This window comes from Acanthochromis polyacanthus, chromosome 6 (assembly GCF_021347895.1).
Source record: "Acanthochromis polyacanthus isolate Apoly-LR-REF ecotype Palm Island chromosome 6, KAUST_Apoly_ChrSc, whole genome shotgun sequence".
NCBI lineage: Eukaryota > Metazoa > Chordata > Actinopteri > Pomacentridae > Acanthochromis > Acanthochromis polyacanthus.
The window spans coordinates 32,570,884-32,598,374 of record NC_067118.1 but is presented as its reverse complement, the minus strand read 5'-3'; the positions used below and the strand labels follow the sequence as shown (position 1 = coordinate 32,598,374).

Here is a 27,491-nt window from a genome sequence, read left to right as displayed (position 1 = left end):
CACACAATAGTCTTCATTATGTCTTTGTTATTAATATCACCATCAAAATTACATCGACTTCAACTAATGAAGAAGTTCCACGCAGAGATACTTACAATTACAGCGCGAGGCCCGAAAGCCCAACGATGTTATAAATGCATTTGATTTCAGCTTTGATTTGTCCTCTGTTCCTCTGGATGCCTTTGATCTCCCAGAATTATCATTCAGTCAACAATGCAGTTAGATACAGTAAAAGCATGCAATTTCTGAGAAATGAACTAGAACACGGCCATTAGTTTTAATAGTGCCACATAATGTTCACTGAATGAAGACACTGAATTAATGTTACTTGTCAAGAATTTATAATCTTTTGCGTGTGTGTGTGTGCGCATCCACGGGCGCAAACCACGCCGTGTGTCTGCGAGCGTATGAAAGAAATTTGCGATAAGAAGTCTTGCATATAAATGAAATATTTAACAATCTGATTATTTTGACTTGTGTTCCTCTCACAGAGTGGCACTGAAGGACCTCGGAGAGCCAGAGAACGAGTGCTGGCCTTCGCTTGACTGTGTGACCAGCGAATGAGCCTTGTTCATGCGTCTCCCTGAGCGCCACTCCCACATCACCATGAACTGTGAGCAGGACTTTGGCGACGGGGGCTTGGGAGTGACCCTCACACTACGACTGCTCATGCATGGAAAGGTTGTTTATGAGTGAATGCGTGCTGCGGCGCTCAGGGCGCTTCCAAGCACAAAAATTCGTCATAGCCTCATAAATTCTGTATCTGATTCGCAGATCTGATGAATAATGAAAGGTTACTGTGAGGATTATCTGTGTTTTGCTTTTATTAATGTAATTATCTTTATCTCTTTGCATCCAGGAGGTCGGCAGCATCATAGGAAAGGTGAGCACTGACATTTTCTTCTACTTTAGAAAACACTGCATATACAGAGGCATTAATCATAGAAGAACAGAATGATATTCTCGATCAGATTATGTTTTAAAACGCTATGCCTGGCTCTAATGTAAATCTATTTCCCGTTGTTCTAAGCCAAATACCTTTTTGATGACTTTTATGTGGATTCATAATAAGCCTTTTGTGGAGCCATTTTCCCCTCCGTCTTGATTCCATTTTGAAATCATCAGAACACAAAGCCCTCTAACAAGCAGTTGCTGTTCTGAATATCCTCCATCCTAAATAGAATTGCCTTAAACTAACCCTCTTAAGACCTCACCGCCACCCCCACCTCCCATAAAGCACCGCGGTAATCCATCAAACAAAAACATTAGTGCACTGACTGCAAGCCTCCTGTTGAAACTGAGCTCCAAAGACATATTACTGTGGGCCCCTTGTGGGCACTTTCAGTGTCTGCTAGGAGGGACCTGTTGGGACTGTGCTGCTTCAGTACCCCCTGCCATCGAGACTTGCTAAAGACTTTAATACAAGAAAAGGAGAAAAATACATGACAGCAGAAAGTTCGACAGAAAGGTGGCTGTGCACTGTGCTGTCGGAATCTGTACGTATCAGGGAGCAAAAGTGGTGAATTTAGTTCGTACTGTGCTGCTCGACAGACAGAGACACTTGATCTGCGGTACTAATAACTTACCACTCCACCCTCTAAGCCTTTCCTCCCCTTCCCATCTCTTTGGCAAACCTGTCATCACTTCCCCATCAATAGAAGACCAGCACGAGAAACACAATAGGCCCCAAATAATACGTTTCCCAACAACGTAAATGGCAGTATAGTCCAGGTGCGAGTTGACACCGCTGCTGATGCACTTGTAAGGAAGCGGTCGCCAGTCGGTGCATGAAGGTGCGAGCGGAGGGGTGACAGCTCGGATGGATTTTCGCCAAAAAGATGGGGGAGAAGAGAAGAAGCAATCCAAAAAATAAATAAAACAGAAAAGCGGAGGATGTGCTGCAGTGTGAGACAAGTCTGACTAAATGTTCTTGTCCCTGGCAGGAGTCATCACACACAATCCAACCATTAGAGCAGGTGCCCTTCAGGTGCTCAGACATATCTGATATGCGTTTGCAGAGGACACCACCGTGATACGTTGCAGATTGAAACTTTTGGTGACATTTTTTCTGCTAATTTTCAATATAGATGTAGTTTAAAATGCCAGGTTTCCCGTAGAAGTCGAGGGCATTACAGTGTAACTATAGAGGGTGTCCCAAAAATTTGACATCATTTCGGAGGCCAATAATTTTGGCATTTCTTGTTGAAATAACCTCAAATTTCCACTGAATGTATAGAACCGGATCAAGATTTTATATTTAATGTTTTATTTTTGTTCGGTTCTCAGGTGGAGTCATGCCGTTCACTCCCAAAGAGAAGTCATTTTGTGTCTTGGAATATGCTGATGTTGATGATGGTCTACCAGATCCTTTAGCCCTGCATAAGCAGCCTTCCTCTTCACATTTTTGGTACCAAGTCCAAATTTGTTTGCCAGTTGATGAAGTTTTTCCACATTTTGCATTGAAGGCACGCTGAAGTCTTGGGTGACTGCGTGCGAGCATATTCCAAGACGAAAAATGACTTCTCTTTGGGAGTGAACGGCATGGCTCAACCTGAAAACCCAACAACAATAAAACATTAAATATAAAATTTTGATCCGTTTCTATACATTCTGTGAAAATTTGAGGTGATTTCAACAAGAATTGCGAAAATGATTGGCCTGCGAAATGACGTCAAATTTTTTGGGACACTGTATTTTGAATTGAAGCGCCTGTGGTTCTGCTTAAACATGTCCTTCATCTTGTCTTTTGCAGAAAGGAGAGACTGTGAAACGAATACGAGAAGAGGTACAGTGTTTGCTTTAAAACACTACTTCTCATGATTTACCAGCATGTGTTTACATCCTGCTTAGTAAATAACAGTATTTGATGTTTTTGTGTCCGGTGAGATTGCACTGTGCTTTTGAGTGTGTAGATGCTACCGTGGTGGGTCGGCTTCTCATAACATAAAGCATATCAAGACGTGAAGCGACTACATCCGTTTTATTTTCTGTATTCAGTAGGTTCATGTCAGGAGAAAACATAATTTGATCTCAGGAGGTCCTCTAATACTGGGCCAGGCTCTCTGGCAGTTGTATGCATTAATAATAAAGCTCTGTTCTCTCTGCCTGTTTGCGAGCTTTGAGTCTGAAAAGCATACAGAGCAGGTATATTGTCCGAAATAGCCTTTTGGGCAATAACGGCACCTTTTCAGTTTAAATCCTCTCTCCCTGCCACTGAGTGCACCTCCTGGAGCGGCTCTCTCACCAAATCCCTTTTCTCTTCCTTTTCCCTGCTTAGAACAACTTCCTTTTTGTCCATCTGCCCCTTTTTTAATAAATATTGAGAGTGCAGCTGAACTAATGCCACTTGGTTTATTCTTAGTGTTACAAAGTAATTAGGCTGACACCACGGCGACACATTTGATTCCATCTCTGGCTGCTGTGGTTTTACATTGTACTCTATGAGGCAGAAGGATAAACAGAGGAATAGTCGGGTCATGGGACAATGTAGCTTTGCAGAGCTGCTGGATAAACCACTCACCCATGGTAGTCATCCAGCCATCCATTCATCCAATCATCCATCCATCCAGCCGGGCCAGTTATGGCCTTTGTTACTTCCCCACTGCAAGAACCTCATCCTGTCAGTGTGTCATCACGCCTTGCAGCCACAGTGGGAGAATGACTCAGTGCACTGACTGGAGAAAATGCCCCAGAGGTCAGAGTGCTGTCCTGGCTATGCTCATGTGACTGTAACTAGGAATACGAGGACACAAAGTGGAAGGGCTGCAGATTTGTTGTCTGAGGGGGATAGCTTAGGAGAAACTAGATTATCGATCTTGGATACAGACATGTGCTGTGTAGGCTTCAGTCTCCCCTCCTTTACTTCATGTCACTCATGGATGTGTTGCGCTCCACAGAGTGTCTTCGGTCACTTTAAACCACCAATACACAATACTGGATTTTTGCTGATACTTTCCACCCCACTTTGGCTGATTGCTGACGACTACATATGCACGTATTTCTTCCACCTAATTGCATCACGTCTGTCCTACAGGGAAATTAAAATATTAAGCAGGTGTCAAGTACAATATTTTTCAAATGTGCTCATTCGCTGAGCAAATTAAGAATTCTACCTCAACTAAAATGTAAAATGTGCCATGTTTGTTTTCTATAGCATTTCCAGACAAAACTGTAAACTTAGTCCTACACAGCACTAATCAGTATCATCTCATCTGTCTGTCGATGTAAATTTTGGGTCAGTGCAGATATTTTGTTTTAAAGTTTTTATCAGTTGATACCAATGGCATGCTCACATCACCGTGCTGTATTACTTGAAACCATTTTTCTCAGTTTGAAACTCAACACGAATCAGCTTGAGATTTTGAGAAATACTCACATTTGCTTTCTTGCCAAGAGTGAGATAAGTGGATGGATACCTGTCTCATGTCTGTATGCTAATTATAAGTACACAGTCAGCGTATTATTAGCCTAGCTTAGCATAAACACAGGAAACATCCGAGAGGAAGCACAAGTTGTCATTATTACATTTCAATTTTCTTTGTATTAAACAAATGAGGTACAGTGTCCAAGAGATGTCAGCCAATCTAGCTTTTCCTTCACTGCTTCTAGTGAATTTGAGTGAAAATAAATGTTCATATTTTTGAAATACACAAAAATATTTGAAACTTTACAAAACCAGGCTATGAGTTTGCATGTGTAATGTAAAATAGCATTCAAGACATGTAACTTTAAATTACCACAAACAATCCATTTTGTTAAAAATTAAGAATTTCACAAGTATTTAATTTGTATTTGGCAGTTAAAACTACTGTGAGTGTGTTTTAAAAATTAAATACAACTAGTGACAATTAACAGAAAACATATATTTTTGTATAGATTTGTTAGTTTCTTTTGTTTCGTTTTTTCATCTGTAAGCATTGGTATTCACTCAAAATACAATTTTATCATTATAGAATTTATGTACATTACATTATCTTTCTGTCATTACATGTAAATTACTACATATCACTTGTTTTATTGTTTTTAAGCATTGTCAAGGCAAAAACAAACATCTCGTTATAAATTCATGATAGCAAATTTATTTTAATTATTCAAAATTACTCTAGTTTTCATTTGATGGTTATTTTCCATTAATTTACAATATTTGTTAACACCCCAGACGCCAGAATATTACCATATTTTTTTAACAGTTGTTTTTTTCCAACGGTTCTTGTAAAGCTTCTCTTAGGCTCAGTCTCTACATCTTGTTTGTTTCAGCTGTTCAACAAACAGGTTGCGGTTATACAAGAGGGGCTGGAAGGTGAATTTTATTACTTCTGGAAAGAGCAAGGCCAGGTTTTCCCTCCTGTCTCCAAACTTTAGTCTACAAAGCTCACCAACTGCCGGCTTTTGCTTCATATTTATCCCTTGGCAACACTTATCTAACTCTCAACAAGAAGCACACGTTGTTTTACCCAATTACTGCACCTTTATTGTTGGTATTTAAATGACCTTGTGGCCTTTGTTTCTACAGAGCAGTGCACGGGTCAACATCTCAGAAGGCTCCTGTCCAGAGAGGATCATCACCATCACCGGCTCCACAGACAGCGTCTTCAGAGCTTTCACCATGATCACGTACAAACTGGAGGAGGTGACTCTCATGCATGCATCTCACTGCCAGAACATACAAGTGAAGTCTGCTCATTATGTCATTTCACAGTGAGCCAAAGTTGGACATCACCCATAACTGTGTGTCTGTGAAGGTTTCTTGAAGAGGAAACCAGTCGGGGATACAGTCGAAAAAATGTATGAATCAAGCTTTGGGAAGTTGGAGCCAAAACAACTTGTTTGTGAAATCTGGAAAAAGTGCAAGAAGCCATTTCACCACATCCTTTCCTGAAATTCATCTCAGCTTCACCACTAATGTGCTTTTATCGCTATCGATTATACTCTAAACTGGAGTGGTGGAAAGAAAATTTCGGCTGTATTCCATATCACTTGATGTGCTTTCAGATTAGACCGCTCTGCAGATGAACATTTGGGATAATTGAATGTAGCTGCTATTGCAAAACCATTCTGACTTTTGAAAGAATGAGATGATTTATGCTGTGCAGCGAGTTGTTGGATTCCATCAAACATTTTTTTTTTATTCTCTTTCTTGGGCGACATGTGCAGTCCAGATAATACAGGTGCAAAAGTTACTAATTTGTACCTGATAATGAGAGAGATTTGTAGGTCCTCATCATCTACTAATGAGCTATAGATGACAGGTTCCTCGTGCTATTAATTGCATGGTGATTGTCCACCACGACACTAATTAATATGGTGGAATGAGAGCCGTCGTTGCTCTGATTTAGCATCACAGCAGTTACTGGCAGGGAAACAGGTGCTCCCCGCTCAGGTCGACAGCCTTCAGTAAACATACGCTGGCTGGGAGCACAGTGCAGTATTCATTAAAGATCTTTCACATTCACCTCTTTTCAACCCTGAAACTCCTGAGTTTCCATGGCAACATGTTGGCTGACCCACCGTGCAAGGCTTCAACCATAGTTGAGTTATTGTATGTCGGACACCTTTAATTAAAAACAAAGCAATAATCAGATTTTTGACGACTGAGTAATAGATTTTCTCTCAGTCTGAGTAGCTTATGATTACACAGTGGCACCGGCTCACTCATTTCTGTCATTTGGCAGCTCATTAATTGTGCAAGCTGTTCATATGTAGCGTTGTATGGATGACGTTTTCCTGCTGCCACATTTATGCAAATGTCTAATAATCTGAAGCAATGTTCCGGTAATTCAAGGCATGCACTTCACTGTCATACATGTATTTTCTTCTCAAGTGTCAAAGCACAGCATGCATGAAAGCCACATTAATCTTCCTGTATTGGAGTCCGTAGCTCTCCAGCAACACAATATGCTTTGGGGATTTAAGCTCGGGAACTCTTTGTGTGAGCAGCGCTTGTGTAACCCGCTGTCTTATTTCCACCAATTCGCTTTGAGAGCCTCTTTTTGCTGCAGAACAGGAAAGTATGGGAACGTTCAGGGTTGTTGAAACGTGGCTCATATTTTTAGATCAAATCAAGAAAAAGATGCCCGGAGTCTTGTGATTGTACAGATGATCTGTGTGCTCCTCTTCTAATGAGACGAGACGTCAGAGAGCCTCACTAAATATAGACACGGAGCAGAGAGGCACAAGAGGCACATCAGAATATGCTTTTGAAATTTAAAGTTCACAGTTATTGGAAACATTATGTGGCTGCCTTCATAAGTAAAAAATCCCTTGAGGCGACACATCCATGCCGTCCTCTCTTAAGTCGAACTCTACTAATTTTATTGCAAACTGGCCCCCAACACAATCCGTTCAAGAGCAGGCAGTGTGCTCTGCATTCTGTCACAGATTTGTTGTGGATTGAACTCTAATGTGAAGAGAGACAGCGCGGCGTATTTACATTTCAAAGGTGCACAGAGAGACACTGTTCATTAATTAAAAACTCAATCTCCACCCACAGCCGAGCAGATGGATGTTTGCTACCTGCACTGTAAAAACACTCGTCTAATCTGAAAGGTCCTGCTCCAGATACTTACAGTTTCAAACACAGCACATGTACAGACACATTCTGTCCTTCTTGGGCTGTCAGTGTACTCTAAAACTGCCAGTTGTATATGCTGATACACATTTTAACTTTAAGTCTTTCTTAAGGCTTTAAAATAATGCATAATTGAAATGCAGTCATATTGACGTCACTTAAAGGGCTTTACATTTCTTAAAGGGGTTTTTTCTGAATGTGTCAAGAGATTACTGACAGCTTAAAGGAAAAGTTTGATATTTTGCAAAGTATGTTTCTTCACTTTCTTGTCAAAATGTAGACGAGAAGAGTGAAACCTCTCTCTCATCTGTCCATAAAATACATGGAAATATAATGCTGGTGCTCAGTGACAATTGAAAAATGAAAAAAAATGAAAGCAAGTGGAAACAGCTAGTCGACATAGCATGCTGATTAGTGAGATTTAAAGGTGCTGGTAGGTGGATTTGCCTCTTTTCCAGTTTTTAAGCTAAGTTAACCAGCCTCTGGCAGCTTTTGGCATTGATCTTCTTGTCTAGCTCTCAGCAAGAAACAATGTTGAACTATTATTTTGAATTCAGTATTGAGCTACAATAAAAAAATAACTGAACAAATGAAAGAAATCGTGGCGTACATCTCCTCATATTCATATAAAATCCACTCATTCAGCTCTTCTTAAAGGATCTTTAGAAGAATAACAAGAACAGCTTCAATGTGGTGAAGGTAGGAAGGACATGTGGACATTGTACTCTTACTCAGCTTTATGCCTCTGACTTAAAAGCTGAAAACACAGTTTTCTGACAATGGTGCTGCTATTACCATTTCCCCTTTCATACAGAAAACTGAGGCTGTATAAATGATTAAGCAACCTTTCAAGACAACATACAGAAATAGAGAACATACCTTGCACACCAGGCTGCTTCTCTACTGTTAAAAAGAGCAATACTATTTATGCTCCATTGCCTTTTTTAAAATTCATTTTTATGAAGAAGAAATCTGCTTTGGCTGCACTGTAACTGGTTCAACCTAAATCCTGAGTGCAGAGTCTGCTTTGGTGGTTATAGTTTTGGATTTGGTGATGCTAATAAGCAGTGAAATATTGACTTGGATCGTCATGATGTGGTATAATGTGGGGAGATTTTAAATTCATTGACTTCTTTCTGTTTTTAGCCAAGCTGCTTAGTGAGAAATTGCTCCATCAAACAGAAATTTAAAATAACTGAATGTGACTTCTAAATGGACCATTAGTATGAGCTGTGTTCAAACTCAGTGTCTGTTCAGTCCTAACTGTTCGAGTTAATACCCTCCAGTGACTTATTTCTTCCTCCTTTTCCACCTTGACCCCTTTTGGGACTCCTCCTCTCTCCCTCACCATGTTTTTCTTTCTCCATGTCTCCCTCCAGGACTTGACTACGCTGGTGGCCAACGGCACCATCAGCTCCAAGCCACCAGTCACCCTGCGGCTGGTCATCCCTGCCAGCCAGTGTGGCTCGCTCATCGGGAAGGGAGGGGCCAAGATAAAGGAGATCAGGGAGGTGAGCAGCCAGAACACAAATCCACTCCATCCTCTCTGCACGGGCAGGTCCAAGGATGAAATATGAAAAGAGCAAATCTACTCCTGGAAATGTGAATAGAAGCTGCAGCTGGGAGGGAGTGATATTCATTTTCTACAGTTCTGCTGGTTTTTGATGTGCTGCATAATTGCACTAATACATTTGAGGTACTAGACGCTCTAATCCAGAATCGCTGCAATTACAGTTAAAGTATATTACTGTAATACGACTGGAAAAGTGGTGATTATGTTCATCTAAAGCAGTGAAATGGTATAAAAATGAAAGCATGAATAATTTGTCATATAATGCAACAACTATGGTCTGGTGGCATATGAAGAAAAAGAGAAAAAGTTGCTCTGCCATGAAAGTAGGTTAAGTAAAATGACACGCTATCAGCTCTTTGATGCTGCACAAAGTATAGCAGTGCATTGAGCTGAGCACTAACATCCTCGTGCTAATGCGTTCATAATGACAACGCTATCATGCAGAAGCATGTTTAATGCTGATCATGTTCACCATCCTGGTTTAGTGGGTTAGCATGCAAACATCTGCTAACACCTGAGGCTGATGGGAGTCTCATTAGTTTTACAAGCATTTTGTCAAAAAACAAAATTTTCTAAATATTACCTGAAATTTTTGTGTTTGTTCTAAGAAATAAGGGCTGGGCGATATGGCCTAAAAAAATCTCAGATTTTTTTTCACAAAAAATCCCGATTCACCCGATTTTTTTTACCCGCTACCTAAAATCAATTTGCAGATGACAAAGAAATTTTTCAAAACAAGTTTCAATTTTATTTTGTTAAGTTTAGCTTAATTTCAGTTAGTTTCCAGGATCTGTTCCCTTGTTTCAGTTTAGCTTTTATTGTTTAAAAGTATTTAGTAGTTTCAGTGTTTTTATTACACACACACACACACACACACACACACACACACACACACACACACACACACACACACACACACACACACACACACACACACAACACACACACACACACACACACACACACACACACAGTAGCATGTACTGTGTATACCATTATATTTCATCATGCAGATTTTGTGGAAGTATATGTTGGTTTGATATAATGCGTCACGAATTGATGCATTAATTAGGCTTTCCATGTCTTTTTCAAATGGGGAAATAGATATCACTTGATTCTTACCTGTAGCACAGGTCAATCTGTGTCCAGAGCACTGAAGGCTGGTCCACTCATTGTCTTTCACAGCTTTGATCATGTTGGTACCTGTCAGTGGTCACACAGGTGAGTCAGTCCTCAGCAAGATTCCACGAGCTCAAAGCATCTTTTAGCCGCTGGGCAATTATTTCCCCTTTGTGATCATCATGAAAGTAAGCCGTTTGGAGGCAGATGCTTCGCAGAGTCCAGTAGTCGCTTCTGAAGTGCACCGTTAAACTTAAGTAGGGCTGCATCACTCTGCTGGACCACTCATCGGTTGTCGTGGAGTAGAATGACACTCCTTCCAGCTCAGTAGCGATCCTTTGGCATGTACTGTTATACAGATGAGGCAAGGCAACTTCAGAAAAAAATGTTTGTAGCCTGGTAGCTCTTACCTGGGGTACAAAACTTTCAGCAGGTGAATAAACCCCGGCTTTTCCCCGCTGTATATGGGCACCAGATCTCTTGCAATATACATCGCGACTGTATCCGTGACAGCTTTCCACCGGGCTCTTTTCTTATCATACGGGATACAGTTTGTCAATGTTTCCAAGACGGTAGCTTGTTTTTTTGGTGGCAGTGTTTGGTCCGCCGCTGTCTTCATCCTTTTGTAGGGAGCGACACCTCTGAACTACGGAAGCCCAGCAGGCAGGCGTTGGTGGCGGATGTTGATGAGAAAATCGATTTTCAGTAAAACAAATCGACATTAAGTACAAAGTCGAATTATTCGACAAAATCGATTTATCGCCCAGCCCTATAAGAAATACAGGATTTTCCCAGAGTGAAGTTCATTCTCAGGGGACGCTAATGTTATTATTGTATTATACTTCATTGCAATCCATCTAATAGTTGCTGAAACATTTCATTCAATACCACACACGAATACTCCTTAGAGCTAGTGTCAGTCTAGCAATTCACAGAACTGCCATTTAGTTATACAACAAACACACACACAAATATTAACAATGTGTATCAGCTGTACTTTTTTTGGCTGGACCATTATGAAATTAAGAAGACAGTTCAGCCCAGATCTGTCATTTACCACGACATACACAGTGACACAGCAGTGTATAAAGGAAAGGGGAAAAACTCCTGACTACATTTAGGCCCAGTTGAAACATTAGGATTAAAACTATCAGATCTGTTGCCAGAGACATCTGACTGTGTAACTTTAGCTCTGTGCCAATCTACAAATAGAATCTCTCTCATTTTAGCCTTTACCTTCCTGAGTAATGGCATCCAGTTGATTTTCTGCGGTTAGATAGATTTTCCCGTCTTGTCCATGTCCCCAAAGTCGTTCCAGTTGTAGATCAGTTTTGTTTGTTTGGTTGCCACAGGACACATGTTCAGTCGCATTTGCAATTTGTGTGATTCAACCGTGGCTTCCAGGAGAAATGCCGATATCAGGAAGTGTAGATAAAGCTTGAAAAGTTTGAACTCAACTGGCACTCTTTGCCTGCAGACATGCTATAATAGTCCACTGCAAAAAATGGCAACTTCTGACTGGAGATGATATTTCATTTATGTCTAATCTGACTTGACGTTAAGCGCACTACAGAGCCGTTGGTTTTCTTCAGTATGGGTGGAAAAATAAAGGTCAGCAGAGAGGTGCAGAAAGAAGCCACAGTCGTGTATTCACAACTTTCCTTGTCTCCAGAATCAAGCTAATCTTTTATTTTAAACCCCTATCATTTTCAGAGCACCGGAGCTCAGATACAGGTGGCAGGGGATTTGCTGCCCAACTCTACAGAGCGAGGGGTGACGATATCTGGAAATCAGGACTCTGTAATCCAGTGTGTCAAGCTCATCTGCGCAGTAATCCTGGAGGTAGGAAGCGTACCGTTCCTCTCTTTTATGCCATCACCCCCACCTTGCTGACATTTTGTCAGAGCTCTGCTGCAGCAGCTTTGTGAAGGAAATAATTGCGGTTGACGTGCATATTTTGATTTCACCGTCATACTGTTATTGTCTATTCCACTGCAGCAGAAGTTAATGCTTTCTTAGTAGGGCGCTTGAGTCTTCCTTGTTATGTAATGGTACTTATGACAGTGTTGCACAGAAGTTGACTAGATTCCCAGTGAATCTTCACAGAAAATACTAAGAAAGCACCCAGCCTCTTTATTCCTTGGACCTTCTGTGCTGTAATCTTCCACACAAGACATCGCATAGAGTCGAAAGGTGCCGCTCTCAGGTCAGAGCTCAGTTTTCTTAGAGAGGACACTAAGGCGCTCACAGAAAACAAACTGGCCTGCAGCAAAATCTGTCCACCTTTAGACAACAGCTCTCTTGAGAAAATTGAGGAAGAGATGAGAAAAAAACAACCCCAAGCACAGTTTCTCCCTGTGTGTTCATGGAAGTGCACAAGTCCTTTTTGTTTTAGCATTGCAGCTGGACCTGACTGACTAATTGCTAGTTTGATCCAGTTTTTCGGGGCTTTCTTCAAAGGCTTGCAAGTTTCATTAGGATTCTGTACTAGCGGCGTCTTGCTTTTGGCTCCAAGATTTAAATTATGCAAAGTTATACAAAGAATTTGCTGTGACTGCTCTACATTTTCAACCCAAAAACAGTATCACCAATGCGGCAGTAACTTGATAAGATATACAGTGTCATGTTCATTGTATAATCTCCCCCCTTTTTTATTGGTGTTTGAAGAATTTTATCTTCAAATGTCTCCTTGTCAGTGGATGCTTGATTTATCCAGAGGGCGAACCTCTGCAGCGCCCAGAGGCCTGGTACATTCTAAAGCTCAAAGCTTTTATCCACAAAGAGCGATCGCTACGCTGCTTCAATTATTCAATGAATGACTAATATTATCAAAAGAAAAATAAGGCGGGAAATAATGTCAGTGTCATTAGGAGTTTAGTTCATCATTAATTGTTACTGTATCTTAATGTACCGATGCGTTTAACCCCCACTGACCTCATTTACAAAGTAGCTATGCAGAGATTATTCTCTTCTAAAAGGTTCATTTATGGCTTAAGGCTTATCTTACAACCTCTGACCCTTTGCCCTGTTTTTGACTCCTTAGTCTCCACCAAAGGGTGCCACCATCCCGTATCGACCGAGTCCCTCCCCAGCTGCTCTCCTCATCGCAGGGAACCAGGTGAGGAAAAAGAGATGTTACCACACGCATTGCCTATGATCGATGGGTCTTCAATGAGCAAGAGTTAAATGAATCTGTTTCATGTGGGAACAGCAGAAGCACAGTTGAGCTCTCAGGGCTACCACAGTTCGGATAGTAAAATTTATTGTAGCGGCGCTAAATGCAAAGTCTTGGATGAACAGATTTATGACAAGGTAGGGTAGAAAAATAGGTGGTGAGCAGTAAAAAAATGTGATAATCTTGTCTGGTGTTCAGTGCCAAAATTGCCGGGGAATTACGTCTTTGTAACACTTTGAGTAAAGATAACCCGACATATTTCATTTGCACAGCAGTAGATTGCGTAAGGGTGAAAGAACACACGTACTCCATGTTCTTGATAATGTTTTCCCAGAGGAATGGCATTCAACTTGTTTTGTTGCTAGTTTCACCAACAATTAAAGCTGCAGATATATGGAAAAGGCACACACACACAAAAAGGAAACTGATAATCCAGCCCTCCTCCTGCAGCCCTCCCTTCTCCCCCTCGATTCCAAGCCTCTCCAACTCAGTGAGCACAGGCTTCGAATATGCAAAGATGGTCGAGCCAAAACATATCATGCATTATTGCTTTCATACAGGATTTAAACCCCTGTTTCCAGAGTAAGAGGCCTCTGTTTAGTCCACCGCCCCCTACCCCCAGTGCAGCCTTTGTTGCTCTTTATAGTATGTCACCTAATCTCCAACAGAGTGGGCTGTTCAGTAATTTCAAGGTTGATTCCTGGCCCCTCCACATGCCAAAGTGTCCTTGGGCAAGACACTGAAACCCAAGTTGCTCCCAGTGGCAGGCGAGAACTTTGCATGGCAGCTCGGCTTCCATTCGTGTGTGTGTGTGTGTGTGAATAAGAAACACAGTTTGTAGAGCCTAGCTAAGGTTAAAAAGGTTCTCTGTAAATGGAGAATATTTTACCATTTACCGTCTGTTTGCACAAGACCTGTGACTGACTAGAGTGTCAGGGGATGAGCAGGTAAAGACAACATGGTAGGCAGGTTGTGTCAAAAATACAAACTTCAATTAAAAAAACTTACTGGAAGATTATTGGGAAAAAATAAGATATTTCTTTTTTATTTCAAAAAAGGCAATTGGTTATCCAAAGGGAAATAAACCCACATAAAAGGGTAATCCAAAGAATCAAAATCCAACAATACACAGGGGGAGAAAATACATCGGCTGGCAGGAACATTGACAGAGTAGATGAAAAGAATTTTTTTTTAAAATAAATTAGGTATAAAAATCAGAATCCAATGAGGAAAACAAGGAAGATAATAATTAGGTGAACACAAAGGAAGTAACAAGACAAACTGACAAAAGCACTTTGGGCCAATCGGTGGTTGGTAAAAGTGCTATATAAATAAAGCTGGATTGGATTGGATTGGATACAATGCGGGACTATATATACACACAGAGAACTAATTAGGTAGACAAGGCACAGGTGACTCAGAAGACAGAGGTAAAACTAATGAGGCCAATCAGAAAAGAAGCGAAAGACAGACTCAAACAACTCGCAATGGAATGTGATTTCAAAAGAAAACAGGAAGCAACAGAAATGGGACACAAAAACAAATAGAGAGACACAAAAAGAGATTCAATAGAGACAGAAGAAAAGCACACATGAAGGAATCTAGCAAAACATAAGCAAAGCAAATAAAGAGTCTAGTCATGGGCGCCATTTTCTACAGGCTAAAAACTGAGCCAAGATGAGGTACCGAAGTATAGTTTCCTCTTGGACCATTTGAATTACAATATTCTGGAAAATAAAATTTAAAAAAAGCAATGAAAAAACATCTCTCCTCTCCGAGCTTCAATGATTACCAAAATAGCACAATGCCAGTACAAGTATGCTGATGCTTAGCATGTATGATAATGTTTTGTGTGGGTTAGCATGCGATCATTTGCTGTTTAACACAAGACAGGCCACACACACACACCTGAAGCTGAAGTAAATGCTACAAGTTTTCAGTTATAATCCAAAGTATTTTGCTGAATTAAAACAGACCTAATAGTGCAAAAACTCTGGGAACTGTTCAAGTTATTATAAAGCAATCACCTTTTGCTGCATTTCTTGCTAATCCATCCAATTGTTTTGTTAATTAGCTGAAAAACTAAATGTCAACATCGTGGTGGCGCTAGAAAAAAATCAGATAATCATCAAAGTCAGTCGGACTTATCCCCTGTGGAGGTGAACATCTGGTTGATCCTCCATATTCCTGGACCGAAGTGTCAGGCTGGCAGGCAGACAGATATTTTTAAAAGTGTCAGAAGCGCCGGGTTATAATTCGGATCTGACTTGCGCAAAAGTACAAATGGTTATTGGAGAATGTTTGGAGGAGGTGCTGTCAGCGTTCGCGTCCTTCGTTTGAGTCTTTTCTAACTTCTGTGTTGAAACAAGACTCAATCAGAAGGTCCTCAGTGGAGGATCGGGTGGTTTCTGTGTGTGCGGGAGGGTGGGATTGAGTGGCGTAGATGCTGTTTGAGAAGGGACAGATATCCACCCTCCCATGGAGCGAGTCACAAGATTAGCAAGTGGGACTGGAGACCGGCCGTCTCCTCTGGCTACAGCAGCAGCCAGATATTCTGCATAGCTGTCAGCAGTTCTGACACTGTTTATGCTGCCTCATACTCTGGTCAATTTATGGAATGGCTTTGTGTTTTTGATATTCCTCATAATAGGCTATCAAATTAAACCCGGGGCACGATCCTGGTCACTGGGAGATGGTTTTAATGAAGGCTGTGCAGTGATAAGGAATGTTTGTGTAATTTGTCAGAGGAGGAAATGAAGTGGAATGGGAAAGGGTCTGTGGATGAGTCATAGCCTATAAGCCTGTTAGGTGTGTTAAGGTGTCAGAAAAGCCGCCTCAAGAGCTCATCTCAGACCAGATTTTTTTTTTCGGCGGCAAAAGCCCAGAAAAAAAATGAAATTGGAAGTTTTTAATTCAGTTTTTTCACACCAACTGAAGGTTTTCAGCGGGTGAGCACATAGTTACTCCCACTAATCATCACTCGTACTGCAAGAAACATGGAGATATTTTAGTAATGAGCTGTATATTTTCACTTAATGTCCTCTTACGTGTTGCTGTGTGTTTCATAGGTGTTCGAGGCATCAGAATTTGCACCCCACCCTCTGTACTCAGTCACCCAGGGTGGCCTGGACCTCCAGCAGGTAAATGGACAATCATTCATGTAAAATGTGTTAATGATCTTTGTTCTTGTGAATATGAAAATCTCTCTCGGAATAAGCTTTTTTTATTATTTTCAAACCCTGGTCTTAAACTCGAGTTCCAGGAATTGTGAGGATCTGAGTGTTGAGTGAGAGCAGAGGGGGTTGTGTGGTGTGTCCAAAGTTACACAGTCCCATCATATGGCATGAGGCATTAAAAACAACAGCTGAGCGTAAGCTGCAGCTATTGTTCTGGCCTGTCATAAGAGCTATAACCCCTCCTGAAACACGATGCCATGACACACCACCACCACAGTGTCTCTGTTTTAGTCCTGGTCAGCTCTGCACCAGAAACATTTGGGCTTTAGGAATATTCCTCCCATGACAGCAATAGCGAGCACTGTCATAAGAACAGAATGGGAGCAACAGCCTCCTACCAAAAAGCCCTAGACAAGAAAAAAATAATCTAATTGCGGGTAATGAAATATAAAGAGTTCATGAGATCACTCATGCTGTAAATGGTGGGATTATTGCAATGAATTTGTAGGGCTGTGTGCTTCCCTATATAAACACAGCTGTAGTGTATCGATGTATTGTAAGGATGAGCTCTCCACTGTGGTTTATGACCATATAGGATGGGCTGGTAATAGTAGCCAGACTGCTGGCGTCAGGCAGAATTGAGTTAAGCTAAGTGCTGTCTGGTTGGGTCATAACTGTAACAAGGGAGCACTGCACAGACACCACCCTGACTGAGTACGATCGATCGATCGATAGATCGATAGATAATGACAGTGATTAAACAAAAGGAAAAATTAAAGGTTGTATGGGAGTATTTAAGAGATTATTAATACACCATGTTCATTTTGAAATTAACAAAATCTGTTTACAAATTATAAGTGGTTTTAACAAATAGTTAAACAGGGTCAGTTCAGTTGAAGAAAATGCATTTTTCACTTACCTGTAGTGGTATGTAGCCCTTGTGGCAGTTTTGCCTTTATTTGTCCTGGTTTTTGAGAAATTTGAGCTTCTATGCATGTGGTTCCATCCTAATACAGTGGAGGTAGAGAGGATTTTGTTTGTGCAGCTCACAGCATTAAGAAATGGCCCTTTTTTAACAGCTCAAGAACACCGATAACAGCGTGTTTTCACCTTCCTAGTTCAATACCTTTCTTAATTTTGTGAGAACTACTCATTTGACATGCATCAATAGTGCTGCCACAAGAAATGATGCAATTCTTCTGTGTGAGACCTCAGAGAGCCCAGCTATAAATGAATTCTCTTTGTCTGTCTCTCTGTATTGGTGTTGGCAGCACTGTGTACAAATCAATGCCCCTCAAAATTTCAAACTAGTCTGCTTGAACTACTTAAACTTTCAGATAGATAGATACAGTAGTATGCAAAAGTTTTGACACCCCTGATAATTTTCAAGAGTTTCCTTTATAAATCACTGGTTTTTCGGATTAGCAATTTCAGTTAAATCTATCATATAGCAGACGAACACAGTGATATTTGAGAAGTGAAATGAAGTTTATAGGATTTACAGAAAGTGTGCAATAATTATTTAAACAAAAGTAGGCAGGTGCATAAATTTGGGCACCCCAACAGAAAAATGACATCAATATTTAGTAGATCCTCCTTTTGCAGAAATAACTGCCTCTAAATGCTTCCTATAGCTTCCAATGAGGGTTTGGATTTCTGTTTGAAGGTGTTTTTGACCGTTCTTCTTTACAAAACATCTCCAATTCAGTTAAGTTTGATGGTTTCCGAGCATTTAAATCACACCACAGCTTTTCAATAATATTCAGGTCTGGGGACTGAGATGGCCGTTCCAGAACGTTGTACTTGATCCTCTGCATGAATGCCGGAGTAGAATTTGAGCAGTGTTTACAGTCGTTGTCTTGTTGAAGTATCCAGGCCCGGCGCAACTTCAACTTTGTTACTGATTCTGGAACATTGTTGGCAAGAATCTGCTGATACTGACTGGAATCCATGCGACCTTCAACTTTAACAATATTGCCAGTACCTGCACTGGCCACACAGCCCCACAGCATGATGGAACCACCACCAAATTTTACTGTGGGTAGCAAGTGTTTGTCTTGGAATGCTGTGTTCTTCATCCACCATGCATACCGCCCCTTGTTATGTCCAAATAACTCAATTTTAGGTTCATCAGTCTACAGCACCTTATTCCAAATTGAAGCTGGCTTGTCCAAATGTGCTTCAGCATACCTCAAGCGACCCTGTTTGTGGCATGTGTGCAGAAAAGGCTTCTTCCGCATTACTCTCCCATACAGCATCCCCTTGTGCAAAGTGCGCTGAATCGTTGAACAATGCACAGTGACACCATCTGCAGCAAGATCATGTAGGCCTCTGGAGCTGGTCTGTGGGTTGAGTTTGACTGTTCTCACCATCCTTCGCCTCGGCTTTTCTGAGATCTTCCTTGGCCTGCCACTCCGGGCCTTAACTAGAACTGTGCCTGTGGTCTTCCATTTCCTCACTATGTTCCTCACAGTGGAAACTGACAGCTGAAATCTCTGGGCTAGCTTTTTGTGTCCTTCCCCTAAACCATGATGTTGAGCAATATTTGCTTTCAGGTCATCTGACAGGCTCCCATGTTGCCACTCTTCAGAGAAGATGCAAAGAGGAGAACAATTTGCATTTGGCCACCTTAAATACCCTTTCTCGTGATTGGCTTCATCTGTGTATGTAGGTCAAAGGTCAGTGAGCTTACCAAACAAATTTTGTGTTCCAGTAATTAGTGCTAAAGGTATTCAAATCAATAAAACAACAAGGGTGCCCAAATTTATGCACCTGCCTACTTTTGTTTAAATAATTATTGCACACTTTCTGTAAATCCTATTAACTTCATTTCACTTCTCAGACATCACTGTGTTCGTCTGCTATTTGATATATTTAACTGAAATTGCTCATCCGAACAACCAGTGATTTATAAAGGAAACTCTTGAAAATTATCAGGGGTGCCCAAACTTTTGCATACCATTGTAGATAGATAGATAGATGGATAGATAGATAGATAGATAGATAGATAGATAGATAGATAGATAGATAGATAGATAGATAGATAGATAGATAGATAGATAGATAGATAGATAGATAGATAGATAGATAGATAGATAGATAGATAGATAGATGGATAGATAGATATATTTTTTCAAGGAATTCTGTGGAATCTGTTACTTTGTGTGATAACAAATGATATTTTTCTTTGTTTCAGATGTAGTTGTTCATGCATTTTTCACATGGCATGGAAAACATGAAATACTTCCTTATTTTAAGTAAAATAATCTTAATGTTTGTTTTTGTATTTCTTTACCATCACAAAATGTGCATGTCAAGTTTGTGAGATTTTCCACTTCATATTTTTTTTATTCATTTTGGATTTGAATGCAGCCACAATGAAAGGAAAGAAAATTGGTTCATGTTGCCGTTTTTGTTATTTTATTCCACAAATTTTCTCAGGATTGTTCTGATGAAATAGTTCGTATAAAACTCTCCACATGGAATATCAGGGACACCATGTCAGGACAGAGATGTTGAATATTTGTTGTTTTTAATGCTGTAAGCACCACACACAAAATTCCATTGACCTCCACTGTATGGGGTTGCAGGTAAAAATGAGAGGAACACATTTTTCATACTGTGGACAAACAAAGGCCAAGCTATGGTATCTGCATTGCTTCAACCACTAAGAACAAGTGAAATAATGTGCTTTTTTTCCTGTTTGGGTAAAAACATAATCACTTGGTCCTCTTACTTTTATTTAATCTCATTTCTGTGATCAGAAAAGCAGGCAGGTATTGACAGTGAAGCACTTCCATTAAGAGGCTGCAGATTTATTGCCTTCGTGTGATGTTTTTATTGCTGTAATTTACCTAATGCAGGATACTCTCTTCCAGGCCTACACTTTGCAAAACCAATATGGCATTCCACACTCAGAGGTACGACCATCTGTGGAAGTATTATGGTATGATATAGCATGAGTAGTTTATGGTTTAGTGTACGCTGAATCAAGTTCTTCCTCTTTGTTTCACAGCTGGCTAAGCTGCATCAGCTGTCAATGCAGCAAGGCCTGAGTCCCATAGCCCAGCCTGCTTCGACTATCATACCTGGTATGTAAAGCAGCAGTATTGGTTGATGTTTTTTTTGATTGCACTCAGCTCTCCTGTCTATCAATCACTGCACTTTTCCTCCATCTATAACTTACTGTGGATTTCTAGCCTGCCTGGAGACGTGAGAAATAAATGCTCGCTTTCATTAGCTGTACTGATTATGAGCTTGTGTCACTGAGGAGGGAGGAGAAGAGGCTTTATAGCTTTCTTATATCTCCTAGTCTGAGCGAGAAACTATTATGTGAAATGATATGTTCTGCAGAGTCAGAAAACTGGGAGAAAGAAAAGAATGAGCACCGTGTTAAACATCAGCCCATTAAAATGGAAATTAACTGCTTTACTATATCTGGCAGTTTTCTGCTGAAAGGCTTTTTCGAGCATGTCAGTGCTGGTTGGTACGGCTTCGCTAACCGAGGGAGCTGAATGAACGTTTAAAATGTCGGATATGTCAATTTTGCTCAGTTGATGCTTGTATTTTCTCTCATCAGGGATGGACTCAAACTCTCAGACATCTCAGGAGCTGCTTATTCCCAATGATGTAAGGAAGAGCAACTTTCAGTTTCTTATTCTTTATGTTTTCTCCCATCTGAGCACCAAGAACATAAAACAGGAAGTCGGCGTTCATCTCACATGCACACAACACAGGAGCAGGTGACGAGCGGCAACTGCAAAGACGTCTGGCGTGACTTCAAAAGAGACGAGAGACATGTTGGCAACTCACTAATTATCCTCATTATTCTAACCTCAGACTAACCCAAGGTTAAAAGGATTTTGTGCTGATATGGATCCTTTCGCATTATTGTCTGGGCTGCAGTTGCAATGTCTTAGAGTGACTCCCATGAGTGTTCAGTAAATCCTCTCATGTTCCCTGACCTACTTAGAAGCTGTCTGCTGTCAAAACAGCCAATAAGAAAACAGACAAAGATCCTTTCCTTCTTCACTTAGCCTCCGCTAGGGCTTGATGAAATGTCTCTCCAATCTGAGAGCAGAAATCACAACGCATGCTGTAGATTCACTTCAGAATAAAGCCAGACTACATTTCCCCTCCGAGGATCAGTCCAGTGTAAGGATTGGTCAGTTGGGTTGAAGAATGAAGTCGGCTCTGGCCGTTCATTGTTGTAATTTACCTCTTCTTGGGTTTCATTTAGAAAAATAAGTGAGGAAGTAAAAATTGTAATGAAGCCATTTATAATTTAGCATTTCATTTTTAACTCATATGTCCAGAACCACAATCATTTAGAAGAATGAAATGCCGCTCAGGACGTTAAAGGATAAGGCTGGTGTTGAAATGCTTTCTGCAGCTGGGCATTGTAGTGTTTAAAATACTTCAGTCAAATAGGATCAAATAGAACGAGGACTATTTTTGAACACGGAGCAGGTGGGTCACAACACTCCTTCAGCTACGAATTCCAGCACAGAAAATAATTTTTATTTTGCTGTTTTTGCTGCACAAGAGAGAGAGAAGAGAAAAATAGAAAAAAAAAACCCCAACAACTGGATATATTACTCAGGGTTTCACTGTGCTGTGCCGTATACAGCCATGTCCCTTAAACAACATTTCTAAAATGCCTGATGGCCTTTTCTTCCCCCCTAAGTAAACCCCCACATGGCGAACGGCACAATGCATCAGAGGAATGAGGCAGCCCAGTGCTATACGTGACAGGGACAGCTGTAAGCTCCAGCCATTGTTCCAGAAGAGAGGACTTACAGCCATGACTGAGCCCTCCTCAGCCCTCCGTTCCCCCCCTCAGGCCGGCCACACTCCAACCACACAGTCCTGCTCTGTGCTCGCACACACTGGAACGCAGTGAAGGAGACTTGTGCGCACACACAGACGCATTCAGAAAGTGCTTACACCCAGTCAGCAGTGTACTGTACTTCTGCGGAAGAGGGAAGATTTAGCCGGAAGAAAAATGGCTGCACCTACACCATCCCATCCCTCTTCCTGTGTCCTTTCAAATGACTACCTCAGCAGGAACTCGACAATATATAGGCCACTTACAGTTGAGGATCAGGAGCACGGTGCAGCATTACCGGAATGCTAAAAAATAATCACTAAGAAAAGCACATGTGGAATGTCTTCTGTGTTGTTTATTTAGCTTAGTTGCCTTTTCTTTTGTTTCTGTATTTAGATGTTTTCGAGGTTGTTCATACAAAGAAAACGCTGCCGGCTGAGGTCACACACACTAAAGTGGATGAACCGTTGACAGCTGGCGTCTATTGACAGCTGATGTAAAAGGCCAGCGGAGATTTTTAGTCTCAGCGGGGGAGAGACGTTATCTGTGATTTGAGGTCTGTAGTGACCATTGTCTCTGGAGTTGCTCTTTAGGCTGGCTGCTCTGTGTGTGTCTCCCGCCCCCACCCCACCAAATAAACTGCTGAGCCAATAATAGCCAGGGAGACCAACCAGGTCGTTGTGTGACAGATCAGACATTGTGGAACAGGCTGCTTACTTCTCAGGAAAGGAATGTGAAATGCGGAGAGGACAAGTGCAACGTGAACACTGCAATTATGTGTGTGTGTGTTTTGTGTATTTCAGCCTATACGTCAGCCACTCACATACTACAAGCACTTCATCACTGTCTGGCCCACTCACTATATATTTGGCTGCATAACCCTGTCGCCTGAGCCTTGACACCCCTGTGCTTGAGCTGATATGCAGCCCTGAGGTCTGTTTCTGCTTAATATCTATTGCCACTAATAGGCAGGGGTCCAGGTTAGATAATGAAAGCAGAACAAAAGTGATAATGTATTTTGGAATGCAATAAAACTTGTGTCATTGTCTAATCCGCTCTCAGCAGAGAGAACACTCAAGCCGATGGGACTGTATATTATATATTTGAGTTATTTTCCCATTATGTTTTCCATTAGTGCGGAGATGCATCTGGCTGGCATGTGTTTGGGAAGTGATTTGTTTGGGAAGTCATCACCACTCCGAGGAATCAATAACCTTTTAGCCACTCAGATTAATGAGAAGCAAATGCGCCTTCTCTCGTCTCTTTTACCGGTCCGCACATAGTAGCAATTAAGGGAGACTCGGGGAGAAAAAAAAGTGCATTTGACATGCATGATGGATGACCGATCCATGGAAGACAAACAATGTAATTGCAATATTTGAAGTGGTCTGCATTAAGTCTGCTCAACAGCAGTGCCCAGTGTTTTTTTCTAGTGCTTCTTCGGCCTTTGCCCTTTTCGACAGAATCCCTTCCATCAGCACAACAGATCCAACAAAGAGAAAAAGCTGCGTTCGGTCAAAAGATTTATTGAACGTGTCTTCTACACTGTTCTTCATTTTTCCAATCAAAGCAACTGATCTGCCTCACCTCTGCTCTTCTGCAGCTGATTGGCTCGATCATCGGCCGTCAGGGCACTAAGATCAACGAGATCAGGCAGGTGTCAGGAGCTCAGATCAAGATCGGCAGCCAGCTGGATGGAACAAGCGACCGCCATGTCACTATCACAGGAACACCAGTCAGCATCAACTTGGCCCAGTACCTCATTACCTCCTGGTAAGACCCACCGACACGTACAAGCAATCTGAGGAATCGCTGCAAGGAATTGGTTTGAAAGGGTCAAAGGTTAGACTTTAGGTGATGATGTCATCTGTTCTTGTGCTGCTGGTAATTGTGCTCGAGGGAATGAGTAAAAGCAGAGTCGTGTTGCACTTTGTCATTGTATAGCAGTGTCTTGTGTAATTCAGTTATTCCTGTGTAGCGCTAACATTTTTTTTCTTTTGCAAATCAATGTTATTTTTTCTATTCTTTCATGATGAATTAGGACATATTGCAACACAAGACAAAATCATTGAGTAAATCGTTTGAAAACATGCAGCAGAACTAGATGCATAAAAGTGATTAATACAAATTAAACTAAAAGTAATTCCAGTCAGGAAAAAATGCAAACAAAATAAACTAGTAAACTAAGAAAGGCACAGCATTCAAAGCATTAATACAACAAAATGATTAAAACTATTTACTCCCTATTTCCTTCTTTCTCAGTCCTTGCTTTTAGAAATTCAAAAAAGGCACTGGCTTTGAACTTTCCAGCAAAATACAAGGATTTATCTCAAAACAGTAACTGTTGGTTGGATATGTGTCAGCTGGGACTGTTGGAGCTACAATTTATGCAGCTGCTTGCTAGTAATTTTTATCTGTTCCTAAAAAGAAAAACAACAACAAAAGAACATTCCCACAGTAACTCCTGGCACATGCTGGAATTGGCTTTAACTTATCATTGTTAGGTATCCTTCAGATCTCACTACCGCATGTGAAATAAATAAATGTAGCAACAGCAAATTTGAAAATTGTGTCACTTAAAATGCTTTTATCCCCTGATTTTATTCAAACCCAATATGCAGAAAAGTACCAAAGTGGGGAGATTTTTCCTCGATTGATAAAATATGGATTTGTTCTAGAAGCACTGCTGTTAACCAAATATGTAAATATTTCACTTACTTTTTCAGGCCAAGTAGTAATTCCCAGACTACACAACCACAAGATCATTTGTAGGATAGCAGCTGTTGTAAAACTCCAATAAGAGAAAATCCAAATAGACTCATTTATTATGTGTGACGAGCAGTGCTGCTTAAAACAAATTAAAAAAGAAAAATCCACCTTTGCATTGAGCAATGTTTTACAGTGCACATTGAATGCATTTTTTTGGCTGCAAACTTCTGAAACATGTCATTAATTCAAAATAATGCTTCTAAGCAATACCCATAGTATTAGATAAAGACATGAAGTATCATGCATATGAGCTTTTAAAGAGGGCCCTGGGTCTCCCAAACAGAACATTAGGGTCAAATGAGAAAAGTGCCTGCCTCTAGCAGGAAAGAGGAGCACGGCAGAGGTCTTATAAGCTGATCAATCCACATTTCAAGATTTTTTTTTCATTTTCAGATTTGTAGCCCCAACAGATGCTTACTCAAGTGACATCACTTCAAGCAGTTTATATGGCTTCACACAGTTCCCTCTGGAGCCAAACAGGCTGTTTTTATGCATGCAGTAAAACTCCCCAGAACCTGTTAACAGTCTTTGATATGTAACGTTGGTGGAGTTCCCCTTTAATAATTTTCCAGCAACTTCCCCTCAGTGTTTCAGCAACAGAATAATCCCCTAATCTTCATTCCCTGTGCTGTTTCCATGTCTCCCTGTCCTCCCTCCTCCTATCATTGCCCTCATAGTTTAGAGACAGCCAAATCCACGGCCCAGGCAGCCACCATGGCAACGCCAGTTGACCTCAACATGGCCTTCACCCAGCCGGCCTCCCCGGCTGCCTCCCCTGCACCCACCCTGGCCGCCGTGGGCACCCTGACCCCGGCTCATGTGCTGGGCACCCCTTACGGAGCCATGCCCCTCTCCGGGCTGCTGGGAGTGAAGTCCGTCCCCTTCCTGACTCTGTCCAGCCCTGCCCCCACCGTGGCCGTCACCGCAGCGCCCTCCCACACCAGTCTGGCTGCCTACACCGCCAAAATCTCCTCAGCCAACTGCATCAAAAAGCCAGAGAGACAGAAGTTCGCTCCCTACTGAGGCAGCCTCCGAGCGTGGAGAGTCAGATGAAGGACAGCTGCAGTGCTCTTTCACAAACGCCTGATGTAGCCATATCCGCTGGCAGAGATGCTCTTGACTTTATATTCTTTGATGCACCAACAGAGACGAGACCAATGGAGATGTGGACAAAGCTATTAAAAGTTACATATGATTCTAGATAATTTGTGAGTTTCCCATGAATTGATGGACTGCTTTCATCATCACCTCATCACTGTTATTGATCACTAAAAAAAGGGCTGGAACCTCACCTGAGAGACACATGTTTAACAGATTTTACATGTGTACCTCAAGTTAGAGATCAGCTACGTATTTATCCTTCAATAAATTTGTAAATTATACTCAGATGACAGATGCTCTACTGTATGATGCTTTTATACAATGTCTATGTTTGCCTCTTGAAGTTTTTAAGAAAATTTGTAAATGTCTGGGGGGTGTTTTTTTTTTTTTTTTAAAATAATCTGTGCTATGGTACTGTACTTTACTTCGTTCAGTGTTATGTCTGTTTTGTTGGATTTTATTTTGAATGTGCAACTTGGTTAATCTTTATTTATTAGTATTGTTTCATTTATTAAAAGTCTTTGGTTCCTGATATGGCAGATGTGTCCGTCTCAGTTTTTTTTTTTCCAATTCCTTCACTTACATTCAGAGAGTATATCCACCATTTCAATCAAATCAGTGTCAAATCAATGCAGCAGCACAGGAACACGTATTCAGGAGGTAAAAGTGTGCCGAAGGAGACAGGGTGTAGAGTTACGTTATTTTTGTTTTCTCCCAAACACTGACTGGATGGCAGCTTGTCTTTCTGGCTGCTAGACTTCATAAGAGATGCTTTTCACATCAATGTGCTCTTGTGCCCCAAACAATAACGGCAGAATGAGACAGAGCAACCCCAGAAGAGTAAAGAGCCCCGCCTGCATGCCGAGCCAACACGCTGACATGCATGTCAGTGTGCACGTAACAAAAACAGATACAGAATCCCTTAGCTGTTGTGTGTGGGGAGTAGAGTATCTGTAAGTCCCTGAAGACAAAGTACAGTGAGAATGTAAGGCAGAGGGGTTTGTGTGGAAGAGAAAGAAAAGGGGGGCACTGAGAGAAAGAGAAAGGGAAAGGCGAGGATTCACCGTGATGCTGTAAAAACGAAATTCAGTCTGCATCAGCATGCACTGCAGCATCATCATCCTCAGGAGAGGCAGCGAGGATCCTTTCATCCTATCTGCTCTTTTTTTTTTGTTCCTGTGACT

The 27,491-nt window shown here is 41.2% G+C and overlaps 1 protein-coding gene across 1 annotated transcript in view; it reads left to right on the top strand.

Annotated features, from left to right (window-relative positions):
* Positions 1-26,839, top strand: part of LOC110956258 (poly(rC)-binding protein 4-like) — a 40,717-nt gene extending 13,878 nt beyond the window's left edge. Inside the window, exons 2-14 of the mRNA XM_022201609.2 lie at positions 492-681; positions 860-883; positions 2,753-2,785; positions 5,513-5,629; positions 8,947-9,078; positions 11,973-12,101; positions 13,303-13,377; positions 16,503-16,574; positions 20,489-20,530; positions 20,626-20,701; positions 21,190-21,239; positions 24,041-24,210; positions 25,884-26,839. Coding sequence (XP_022057301.1) covers positions 574-681; positions 860-883; positions 2,753-2,785; positions 5,513-5,629; positions 8,947-9,078; positions 11,973-12,101; positions 13,303-13,377; positions 16,503-16,574; positions 20,489-20,530; positions 20,626-20,701; positions 21,190-21,239; positions 24,041-24,210; positions 25,884-26,229 — 1,374 coding nt within the window. The 5' untranslated portion in view covers positions 492-573 and the 3' untranslated portion in view covers positions 26,230-26,839. The remainder of the gene's footprint in view (positions 1-491; positions 682-859; positions 884-2,752; positions 2,786-5,512; positions 5,630-8,946; positions 9,079-11,972; positions 12,102-13,302; positions 13,378-16,502; positions 16,575-20,488; positions 20,531-20,625; positions 20,702-21,189; positions 21,240-24,040; positions 24,211-25,883) is intronic.
* Positions 26,840-27,491: the final 652 nt, after the last annotated feature.